At 41.0% G+C, this 12,319-nt stretch overlaps 1 protein-coding gene across 2 annotated transcripts in view; it reads left to right on the forward strand.

The window, feature by feature from the left end:
• The first annotated feature begins 977 nt into the window (after window positions 1–977).
• Window positions 978–12,319, forward strand: part of CELF2 (CUGBP, Elav-like family member 2) — a 278,195-nt gene continuing 266,853 nt past the window's right edge. The window contains exon 1 of one of the 2 annotated variants that reach the window (XM_004691238.2): window positions 978–1,222. In XM_004691238.2, coding sequence (XP_004691295.1) covers window positions 1,149–1,222 — 74 coding nt within the window. In that variant the 5' untranslated portion in view covers window positions 978–1,148. The remainder of the gene's footprint in view (window positions 1,223–12,319) is intronic. The other variant, XM_012731295.1, reaches the window with a different exon arrangement.

Below are 12,319 nucleotides of genomic sequence, written 5' to 3' on the forward strand. Positions count from 1 at the left end.
ACATGAAAGGTTTACATCCTTGTGACATTATGAGAAATATGGCTTCACCCAAGTAGCTAAACAAGAATGAGAGTGCTAAATTAGAATGTCACCGAATAAATTTAGCTTTCAGGAGTTCTTGCAAATCCCTTGGGAAAATTAAACTCACCTGCTTCTGTTCATTTGCATGAGTTGCCCCCTTCCCCCCCACCCAATTCAATCACAAATCTTAAGTGGCACTATCACCTTCATGTCATCACACTATAAACCTAACACTCATGAAGTCACTTTTGGTTTTTAATCATTGTGTTAAATAGTAGGACATGACATTTTAGTGATTTATCTTCTTAGACGAAAATATAATTTATTACTGTTATTTTCACTCTCTTATACTTAGTGTTTTCCAGATGATACAAAAAAAAATAATTTTGCAGAGATTGACTCATCTTTCTCCTTAGCTCTGAGAGACAGGTCCCTAAATGTCACTTGGGCTATTTATCTGATAGTTACTTTGGTGAAACCACGAATGCTAGTTCATTTATTATTGTCAGTTCATACACTGGCAAGCATGTCACATCGAGGACCATTTAACAAACACGATGTTAATGTTTCTGGTGACTTGGTTTTGGGAGTTTGGTTTTGATCTAGAAGTGAATTAAGCTTTGGCAATACAGTGGCACCAAACCCACTACAAGCAGTTACTCGGGCCTCGTGCCAGGCGCTCTAGAAACGGAGAATGAAGCGGAAAGGACAGAGTCAGCACGGTGAACTAGTTTGCATTTCAGAGGGCTTGGAGACCCTAAGAAAGTCTGGCTATTTTTAAAACTGGTGAGCTCAGCTCTGGCAGCCGTCTGCCTCGGGCGGATCCCTCCCTCCCGGGACCGGGCGGGGGCCGGCGGGCCCGCAGGGGTTAAGCCGCGGCGCGGCGGGCGCGGAGCTCCGCCTCCGCTCGCCGCACCTGGCGCTCCGCACTCGGGCGCCTCGGCACTGGATTTCGGAGGGGATTGGCGGAGAGCGGGAGGGGAGAGAATGTGACAAGTGCCGGCTCGGGCGGCCGCCGCGGGGAGGCCGCGCGCACCTGTCCCTGCCCGTCTCGCGCCGCCCGCGGCCGCTCGGACGCGCGCACCGCCGCCCCCCGCCCGCCCGAGAGCAGAGCGTGCGCCGAGAACATGACTTCTGCCTTCAAGCTGGATTTCCTCCCGGACATGATGGTCGAGGGCCGCTTGCTAGTTCCCGACAGAATGTGAGTGGAGCCCCGGGGTGCGGGCGGCCGTGGGCGCTGTCCCCGCGACCCCGGCCCGGCGGCTGCTGTCAGGTCGCCTTCCCCGAACCCGGAGGATGGCGAGAGAGGGCGCGGCGCTCCTCCCTGGGAACGCGGGTGGGGACTTCGGATCAGCTGCCGCCCTTGGGTTTCCGAGCCGGCGCTGGACGCGGGGAGGAGGGAGAGTGTCCGGACGTGTGGAGCCGAGCGGTGCGGTGACCCACGAGCAGGCTCGGGCACCCGGAGCGGGGCGCGAGGGCTGGGGTGCGGGTGGAGACTGGCCAGAGGGGCGCGGGCACCGGGTCTGGCCAGCGTGGACCAGGCGTGGACCAGCGAGCTGGGTTCGGTGTCCCGGGGTTGGGACCGGTGAACGGGGTGCGGAGCTCAGGGAACCGTGAGCGAGGCGCGGACGGTCTGGGCGTGGGGTCCGAGGAGCGGGCCGCGGGTCTGGGGTGGGGTGCGCGCGTGCACGCTCGTGTCATTGGAAATACTGAGCTTAATGAGCTCTTGTGGCCTTTTAGAGATCACTTCCTATCAAATTGCCGACTCCTCTGACTTTGCATCTGCAAAGATGCCTTACCTAAGGTGGGAATGTGGAAGGGGAAAAAAGGGGGGTGGGGGAGGAGGAGCGAGCTTTTAAAGCATTAAGGTATCCAGGTGTACTCTATTGCCGAAATTAAGGTAATGTTTATGTAATCATGATGGTTTGTTATGCAGTCTATAATTTAATAATTAATGTGATTCTGGTTGTTTTACATGTCTAGATAGGGTACAGTTTATTGGGAGAAGTAGAAAACTGGATTCCTGAGTTAAGTCTGCCAATTTTTATCTTTCTCTTAATCATGATAGGAAAGTTCTTTTTATCAGCTCAGACACTATCATGTCAATAGGATCTGCCTGTATTTAAGGCCAGTTGTGAAAAGCACAGAAAGGATTGCCAAGAGTGAGACTTGAAAGGTCTGTGCATTTTAAACTTGGAATATAGATAAAATTCCCAAGGATCAGGCAAGAAATTTATAGTGAATCTAGGCTACAGTTAAGAGAGTGGAGGGAAAAAAGATCTGCTGTCCTTGATAAGAGTACATATAAAATGTTTCCTGTTCTACATATTATAACACTTATCATCTATATTCTTTCTGGCATCTTACAGAACCCTTTGCAATTACAGGCCATTAGGAGCTTTATGATCCATTTCCCTGGCAACTAACTTTCCCCTAAGGGGCTAGATTCTTTTTCTAGTATGTTAAATGTTATGAGTTGAGAGATTCTTGAGAAACTCCGCAGTGGCCAATTATTTGAGGCCCTGAGATTAAAAAAAAAAAAAGAAAGAAAGAGTGGGGGAGGGGATGATAGAATCTATTAAATGTGAGTTGTCCTACCAGTCGATATGAAGAATGTTAACTTGCTTGTACATGATCAGGTTCATTGTCTCAACTAAGGTAATCAGATAATGTAAATTAAAATATTGAATTTCCTTTTGGCAGTTTTCTCTTAGAAATTAATCTTGATTAGTAACATTCCCATGATATTTGTTTCTCAAAAGCTCTCTAGCCTATATCCTCTTAAAATCTACATCTTTATAAACATAATAGACATTTATGCATAAGCTAGTTGAATGTTTTGTGTGTTTTCTCTCTGCTAGAGTAGCAGGAGCTGAACCAAATAGTTAGCTTGATCATAACTTTCAATTTACCATCACCTGCTGCATAGGTGACCATGCTCTATCTAGCTAATGAAAGCTATATGAATTTAAAGCATTAATGTCCTTTGCAAGATGCTGCCTCTTATCAGTTAAACTATGAATTGTGAACGTTTAATTTGTCCTTTTCATTTGGTGGATGAATGTGACTTGTTCAAGCTCTTTACTCTGAATAGAGCCTTTGTATCTTAGCCACAGAGTCTTCTAGATGAATCCTAATATAACTTCTACCCCACTTCTCTTCCAGATGTTCATTATTTCCAAATGATATCCTTTGGAATCAAACTCGAATTGCTTTCAGTATTTGTCAGCTATTGCTTAACTGAACTAAAAAGTGCAAAAAGACAAATAGAGATAGTTTTGTTTCCAAGATAACTTACCCTGTGTCTTCTTATCCCTGAGAATATTGCAGCATATTTTCCAAAATAATTTATAATTAACTCACAGTAGAGACTATTTTGTAGGCACAGAGTTGTGTGGGAGGGAATATGACAAGTTGAAAATGCTTGAAACCCACCTAGCAGTGTATCTCATCACCATATTCACCCTATTGAGAAGATAGCTGTGCAGATTTATTATTTGTGGGGCCGGTTGTCATATGTGGTTTATTGCTATTTGGGCTAAATTGCATTCTGCTAGATATTGGCCTATTCCTAAAAGGAACTTAAATAAAGCATAGGGCTTTTTTGGTGTTGATTTTCTAAAGCAGTAGAACATATTTTCAATGGCTTTTTCCCACAGGAATATATTAGATAAGTTTGCAAGATGTAATATGTTTGAGTCCTCAAGGCAGATGAACAAATAGCTTTTGAGATGAATTATTATGCTTGATGGCCCCAAGAGCCATCCAATGTTTAAAGAGCCCAGATCATTTAAGGTTCTATAATGGTATAGAATTGTTACGGCATGTGCTTCAAAGTCTTGGCGTTTCAAGTGTTCACTATCAAAACTGTAAATGGAAATGAATCTTTTAAATAATCTTAACTATGAAAGTTTTGTTTTTGTGTAATTGTAAAATGTCATTTGCAACAAAGCATCATGAATAGAAAATAGAAACTGATATTAAAAATTCTATTTGAAATTGAGGCCATTGGCAGAATGTTTCCTCTTTTTCTTCACTTTTTAAAATAATCATATGTATACATGTGGGGTTTTTAAATGATTTTAAATTTTTAAACAAGTGTAATTTAAGAAATAATGTCTTAGAAAACAAATTACAGGTGGGAAGCTATACATGCAGTTTAAAAGTATTATTTCAGATTTGTAATGTTAAAATAAGATACTGAGGAGCTACCAGTAAGTTCAAATGAAACTCCCAGTAGCCCTGTTGACATGAGAAAAGTGATCCTGAGTATAAATTCATCATCTTGGTGAATTGAGCCTTTTTGCTGATTAAGTCCTAAGTTAGGATACCTGGAAAAGTATCTGTCAGTGTCTAATTAAGCTGGGAGGTGGTTGTGGGACATCATTGCTAAAGTTGAAAAGGGCTTTAGAGACCATCTCCTCAGATCAGCTCATTTTATAAATTGATTATGGGGTATTGTGATAGGCCCAAGGAGGTGAAGTCAGTGATTCCCCTCTTCCCTTTAAAATGGCAAGAATGAGAATCATTACTTGAATTAGTTGATTGACTGCTGTTTGTCACTGTCTCCAGACTCTTTGGTACATCTGCAGGGAGAGTATTGTTCCCATTTTACAGATGGTGCTTAAAGAGGTCACAAGTATTCCCATGCCAGTTAGACAGGTAATGGGAAAGCTGTGTATGTGTGTGTCCATGTTAAATAAATGCAGGTTCACATGTCAATGGGAAATGATATGAAAACTGAGAATTAAACATGACGTAGGTTTTTGTCAGAAAACCAAGATTGTGCGAGAATTAAGCATTATAGGAAATATATATCATCTTTTCAGTATTGATTCTGTAATTTGATTTAAATTAATGAATCAATTGTTCTCTAATTTGATTTGAATTCACACCGGTAGTTCCTATGTTAATTATCTAGAGAGAATATATTTTGATTAAATATTTTTTGGTATTCAAAACGTACTAGCAAGATGAAGGCTATACAAGAAGAGGGCTGTTTTTTTTATTCCCCAGATGGCTTTTAAAGTATATTTAGAAAGTGCCATTACCAATAATAAAATACAGAGATAACAGATTTATTGTCTGATTCTGAGATGGTCCTGAGAGGAAATTAAAATGAGGAGAATCTAAAAGAGGGTTGCACATATGGCTCTTGAAGGAAAAATTTAAAAATGTATTTTCAGGTGGGATTTCTCAGTTAGCAGTATATAATTTTGGTATCAACTGCTTCCTGAGACCAAAACCTCATCCCACATTGGCATTTGAGAACACTAATGTTATCTTTGATCTGGGTTCGCAGTATTATTTTAAGTTTTGCTATTGTAATTTGCGGGATTGAGATTACTCTGGCATCTGTAGAGAAGAACAATGAATTGGGGGGAGCCAAAACTTCACAAGATGAAAAAAGGAGGTAGGATTTTCAGCTCTATACCTAGTAATTAAGATTTCATAGGATCTTTACAGTGTTTTCCACCCCTAGGGTATGTTTGGCTCCTGATAAAGCCTTCAATTTCTTTCCCATTTTTATATAAAATTCCCAAACTTTTCATTTCTCTTTACCCCTTCTTTGTCATTTTGTTTCTTGCAAGTTAAACACTCATTCACTTCTCATCAAAACACAGGTACTCTTTGCCATGCGGTATATTTTGATAACTTTGACGATAGTACAACTAGCTGAGATCTAGCTATTGTGTCCAGACTTCACATAATGCTTATTTGAGGCTTAATATTTATATGTAAACTTGGGAAAGCAGCTATCAACCAGGAGTGGGGGCGTGGGTGGGAGGATGTCTGATAATGCTGTTGGGAATTTAAAAAGAATACAACTTTACAGTTGTATTGCCTAACAACTGCTGGGCAATACTATAAGCATCCCTGTCTGGTTCTCATTTCAGTGGAAACCCTGATATTTTCAACATGTTTCTAGAAGCTAGGTCAATGTCACTGGGATATTGTAGTTGACATGCTGAACCTCACACAAACTTAAAGTCTTTATTTCCGATTTAGCGTATTAATATAGAGGGTTTGGGTTATTTTTCAGAGGCGGCTCACAATTTTGCTTTTTGTTTGCAGATTAGCCAGCACAAAGGGTAAGCCATTCCTCGGTGCAATATTTGTTTTACAAACCTACAGAAGGGAGGGATTGAAACTCTAATGATTTCCAGTTCATTAGCACCTACAAGTTCCCCTGCCCTTCTGTTTGTTTCCACGACCAGGGAGGTATGGGTACCATAACAGAGCCAGCCTCCGTGATGCGCACAATGTCCTACGTGGGTAGCGGTGCAGAAAATGCACTTTTATTTTTCCTTAGGAAAAAACTCTTGCTAAACCTAAGAGAAATGGAGCTGTGCATTCCTGGAAAAACCTTTGTGGGAAACAAAAACTAATTAGCGCGGTAAATGTGATGCTCTCAGGTAATTGTAAAATAATTATTCCCCTTTAGCATCATCACTGTTTAATTGTGCCATCCAATATTCTCACGCTCTGAATCTAGATGTGAAGGGATGGAAACCTGGGTCTCCTCCTGGGAATTTCTTTTTCATTTACTGTGAGCTTTAAACTCCTCCTAAAGGACTTTTCACAGAAAGGGGGAAACATTTAGGGAGGTTTTGAACAGCTTCAGTCTTGCCATTTGTTCTAAATCACAACAGAAAGTGATTACTCCAACTAGTGTTATAGAAATACAATTCCAGCATTGTGGCTGAAATGCCTTCTGAGCATCTTTGAGATTTACACTTACACAGGGCAGCAGCCGGAGTGTTATGAACGGCCTCTTTTATGAACTGCAGATTGTATATTATGTTCACATCCAGAGAGTGATGCTTTAAAATCAGCTGATAATTTAAAATGTAATGCTAGTAAATATGTAATCATATGGCTCTCAAGATGACAGATGAGGACAAATTCGGGTTTTGGTTAAATTTTAATTGCTCCATTTGAGTGAATGCCTCACAGCCAGCGTGCCAGCAAATTATTGGGACCATTTTTTGCATCCTAAAGATTTATGTAAATTAAGTTTGGCCTGCATTTGGACGAAAATATCATTTCAGTTTATTATTCTGAACTTTTCTCCCAACCGCATATGGCCTTTTACTTAAGGTCAGATTTTAAATAAGGAAATCTATTCTGAAGAGATCCCCGTTTCAGCAATCTGTGCTCCCTTCCGGCCAGCGTGAGGTTTAGACTCACACAGACAGAGGACCTGCCAGGATGCCTTTCACAAAGAGAGTGCTTTAAAAATGCTGCCCGTGGGATGTTTGATTTCAAGTCTTAATAGTTAAAAAAAAAGTCAGAGCATGGTCTCTTCAATGAGCCTGTTCCTCACTCTCTGACGTAACCACAGAAATCAGGTTTCCCTGCCCACCAGCTGCTTTGTCTGACATTTATAGGCTCAAACAGGACTGAAGATTTCCTCTTTGCACAGATGACGGTGGTGACTCACTGCTCAGAGTGAATGCAATTCATTTCAACTGATTTGACATTTTGACATAACTTTTGGACAGCTTAAAAAAATTTTTTTTGAGAACTACAGGAGTGACTAGCTCTTCAAATTCCACACTAGATCTAAAATCCCATGGGCTTATGCCCAAAAGCTTAATTTTCATGCTTTTTTTCTAAAGAAAGTTCATGGCTAGACTTGAGCTCATCAAAAAAAAAATTTTTTTTTAAGATTTATTTATTCATACAGAACTGGGGTACAGGCCAGAGGTGCAGGGGTAGTGAGAGGAGTCACCAGAAGGCAGAGTGGGGAACAGAACAGGCAGACTGATGAAGTACACTGCTGAGGGGAGTAGCGGGGGGGGGGGGGGTCAGGAGAGGTCTGCTGCGCCATGTGGGTCACCTCCGGGGCAAGCAGGATGGAACTCATGCTGAAGTGGCTTTAGTTTCTTAGTGCTGTGCTTTAACCCACTGCTGCCAGGGCGGGCCCAGGGCTCATGAAATTTTAAGGTGGTATTTAATATCCTTTCCTAGTCTTCCGCTGTGGTAGGAAAGTTGTGCCACATTTTTTGGGCAAAATTAGTCGGCCCTTTAGGCTAAAAGAGTAAAATATTCTCTTACTCATTTGGCATTTGCTTGTCTACACATATGTATGCCATATGAATGTGTGTGTGTAACCATCTTATGGTCTTTACTGTCCTAAAGTATCTGCCATGTGAAGCAAGTTCACTCTAAGAATCTTGTCAGACCTTGTTGGATGAAAAGCTGAGACTACTCCCAGTGTAGTGGCCCTTTCCTGGCTGCAGAAACCCTGGACCAGGGGCCTTTCTGTTTCTCACTTGTAACTGAGATGTTGCTGCTAACAAATTCTTCTTGGTTTTTGAAATAGGAAAAAAAGACTTCATAGAGAAATCAGTGACCCAAGCCACTCTTTTCATATATAGGTTCAGCTGCTCCTACCCAAACCAGATTTCTTATTTGGTGTCATTTTGCTGCTGCACCATTTTGTGTGATCCAGACCCTTCTGCCGCAGCCCTCTGGCGCTGTTGAGGGATTCCTTGGACGTTTGGTTGTGCCAAATAGGATCCAACACCTCGGAAAGGCAAAGTTCCAGGAGATTTATGGACCTAGAAGGAACACAGTAAATTGGTGAAACCAACTTAAGCACGTACCCACATTCACAAAACCAATTGTAGGCTATGCATCTCCAGCATGGGTGTTGAGCAAGTGAAGTGAATACAAGTTGAAATCGGACATTCATTGCTTAATAAAATCATACGGAAATAATAAAAGACAAGGATGATAGGAAAAGCATAGGGAAGAGAAACATTTAGTAGGGGACAAATGCATAGTATTTGCATGTTTCATGTACGTTACTATTGGCATATTTATTTCTTTGTTTTACTCTACTTCTGGTTTTTTCTAGCCCAACCTAGATTCCTTTAGGTCACAAACAGTTTTGACTTTCTAAAGTTGTGTTTTTTACTTTGCTGATGTTTTCTTGATTTCTGGGTTTGTTGTTGTTGTTTAAGCCAGTGCCTTTAATCACCTCCAAAGCCCATTTCATTATCCTTTTCCTAACAGGTTCCTAAATTTCAAGAGCAGGGCCACTTTTGTCCATGGTATAGTTTTCAGATTTGGAGCTGTGAGAAAGAGCAGTGTCAAAACACCTCGGTCATCACTTGTAGTAAATTCTGCTGGAGCAGCTGCATGTTTCTGTGCATAAAACTGTATTTTGACTTCCCACATTATAGAAGGGGTGTTGAGTTTTCTGGTTGAGCATAAGGGTAGCATATTTCAGAATGATTAACTTTATGGATGTCATTGTCTTGGCCAGCTATATTTGGCAATGCTGCAGCTGTGTTTGCTTTCTCAAAATTGTCACCAGGAGGCCTCCCACTGCAATTATTTCCTTCAGTCCATGCTGGTAACATCTCTCCTCGTGACTCCCATTGTCCAGCCCACCATCTTTCCTTGCTGTCAGGATTTCAAGGCAACACATTAGACCTTTGAAAACCTTGACGCTGATTAACACAGTTGCTGGTGACTCCATCTCAAGCCATTTCTTAAATGCTTGAACTTTTACAAAAAGAGTACACAAATGGATCTTGTTTTTTGGTTTTGTTTTTGTTTTTAAGTTTTTTTGTTCAGTAGTCTTTATATTTCACAAAGCCCACATTTTCCTGATTCCTTTTTCTTCCTTTTCTCTTACCCTTAGCTATAAAAGAGTGGCTTTGAGCATCTGAGGAGGGGCATTCTTCCCTTTCTGTCTTCCAAGAACACGTTGAGCACATTTTTACTTCTGATGTCTTAGAGGTTCCTTGCAGAACACTGTGCTGGAGAGGAGACTTAAGAAGCAAAGCATTTTCCCACTCTTAATTGAGCACTTGCCACAGATTTTTCTCTTAGGAATGATTTAGGAAACATCATTCTTAATACAGAAACCATTTTAATCTTGTTGGCTGTGTTTGGGTTTTAATTTTCAGATGGAAATAACTTCCTCTTAGATGTACCTGCTTGTTAGGGATGCATGGGGTTCTGCAGTGTGGAGGCTTGTTGAATTAGGGTCTCCCCAACAATGACTTGTAAGATGGTTCTTCAAGACTCTGTTCTTTACTGAATAGCAGTCCCTGGCTTGTCTTTGATTTGAGACATGCCCACTTCAAGTCTCAGGTGACTTGTCAAGATTCCTCATCCCAAAAATAAGGATAATAAGATATGCTTCTTACCTGTCCCACTGTATTATTGTGAAGCTAATGTTGCAAAAGGAGTGACAGTCTAAATATTTTATACCTTCATGGTACTTAAAAGTGACCACGAGTTCAGCTGCATTTCCTGGGAGAATCAAATACAGTAAAACTTCATTATATCTGACCAGTTAATGTTTTCTCCTTCGGAACATTCCTACTTTAAACTCTTAGCCAAAGACCCATAAAGCAATATTGTTCCCACATAAACTTTTGGAAAATGCTTAGTCCCTAGGACAACATTATAAAGACTGATTTTTTTTTTTCTCCTTCTCTTTTCTTTCTGCATGATGATTGAGAAATAAAATGAAGTTCATGTTCCAACTGTGAGCTTGTGGTCAGGATTTCTCTTCTGTAGAGAGGTGAAGCAAAAAGCAGTACCTCCACCCAGTATTCCCATATACATTTTCTTAAAGACCGTCTCTGCACCAACTGAAATAGGTGGTGATTTGCTCATGGGAGAGAATCAGCCACACAGTGTGCAGACTGGTTCTCACTTAGCAGGCACACAGCTGGTACAGAGACAGTTTTGATGATATGTTGTGAGCAGGGGGATATTGTTGATCTGGACATGCTTAGCAGCTTCACTAGGTGCTCAGGCCACAAAGTGCCTGGAACATAAAGGAGAGTCCCTGGAAAAGGAAACAACTTAGCAAAGGAATTAGCAAGTACAATTAACAGAGAGAAAGGACTTAGCAAGTACAGGGTGTATCTCTAGGTGGTGACCTGCGGCAAGATACTTCATAGTTACTCTGTTTGTACTTTAATAAACAGACACTTAATAAATATTTGACCTGATGTAACTGATGGGGAGAATCCTGAGAGACCAGAACCTGGAGTAGCTAGTGGGTAGCTAGTGTGGAAGATTTGCTCCTGATGGTATAAGTCTCTTGATCCATTAAGGTCAGTCGTGATCAGCTTGTGTTGGGAAGCCTAAATAAAGCCTTGTCTGAAGCCATTGGCTGAGGAAAGTTCTCCATGTCCTTCCAGGGCAGTGCTCGCACCTGCTTTGGTCCTCAGAGTGATACTGATGGGGTCAAACTTTTCCAACCATGAATGTGACTTCCAAAATAAAGAATCCCCCACTGCAGCCTCCTTTGCATTAGAATGAACTGGGGACCTCACTGCAGGCAGGGGAAATGGGCATAAAGATTAACAGCGTTTCTGGAATTGGTGGAAAAGGAAAAGTAGGTCTGTGGCCAAAAGCTGGCAAATTCTTTAGGGTAGGGGCCTGCTGCAAAGATACTGCAAATGTTTCTGCACTGCTTCATGAGTGGTACTTTGTAATCACATTGTCTTCTTATTGTCAGAGGAGTCTGATTAACATGACTGACAGACAGCTTTTCCATTGGGCCAAGATTCTGTATGCAGCTGTTGCAGTAAGTGACCAAAATTACACCATTTTTAGCCTGGAAGCCATGTTTCGACCATGACTTCATCTTGCCTCTAACTATATCTTGTTGTTGGGGTCTACTCAAAACATGATCCGTTTATACAAATTGATTTGTAGTTCTCTGTTCAATAAAATGATGTATACCCAGAAGCCAAAAGTAGCTCATGTCAACTGTAATTCTTTGACAACTAAATTGTCCTTTTTGTGTGTGTTCCTCCCAATTCTGATACTAACATTTAAGGAATACTGCCTTTCTGTGAGTACATTTTCCGAAATCTCTTAAGATAACTGTTCCTGATTTTGGATGCTTTCTGGTTGCCATTAGACTAAGATTTCTTTAAATTGTAAGATTTCTTTAAATTGTAAGATTTCTTTAAATTGTAAGATTTCTTTAAATTGTAAGATTTCTTTAAATTGTAAATAGTCAGCAACAAAGTTGCAAGTTGTAGCATTCCTGTTTCCAAAATGAAGAAGTTTGAAAGTAGAAATTATGAATATGTGTACCAGTCAGTTTCCGAAGTCTAAGTTTTTGTGTATTGTGCCACTTTGCAATTTGATCCAAAAGGTTGTTTGTAGGTCTTTTGAGGGATTCTTAGATGTAAGATCAGGAAATGGTTGAAATTCTTGATACGTTCGTTGCTGAATTGACAGCTGTGTGAAATACAATTTCTTAGCTATCATCAATGCTCTTATGCTCTGTAGGTGATCTTGAGCATAA

The sequence above is a fragment of the Condylura cristata genome, unplaced genomic scaffold (assembly GCF_000260355.1).
Source record: "Condylura cristata isolate star-nosed mole 26May11 unplaced genomic scaffold, ConCri1.0 scaffold00030, whole genome shotgun sequence".
Taxonomy (NCBI): domain Eukaryota; kingdom Metazoa; phylum Chordata; class Mammalia; order Eulipotyphla; family Talpidae; genus Condylura; species Condylura cristata.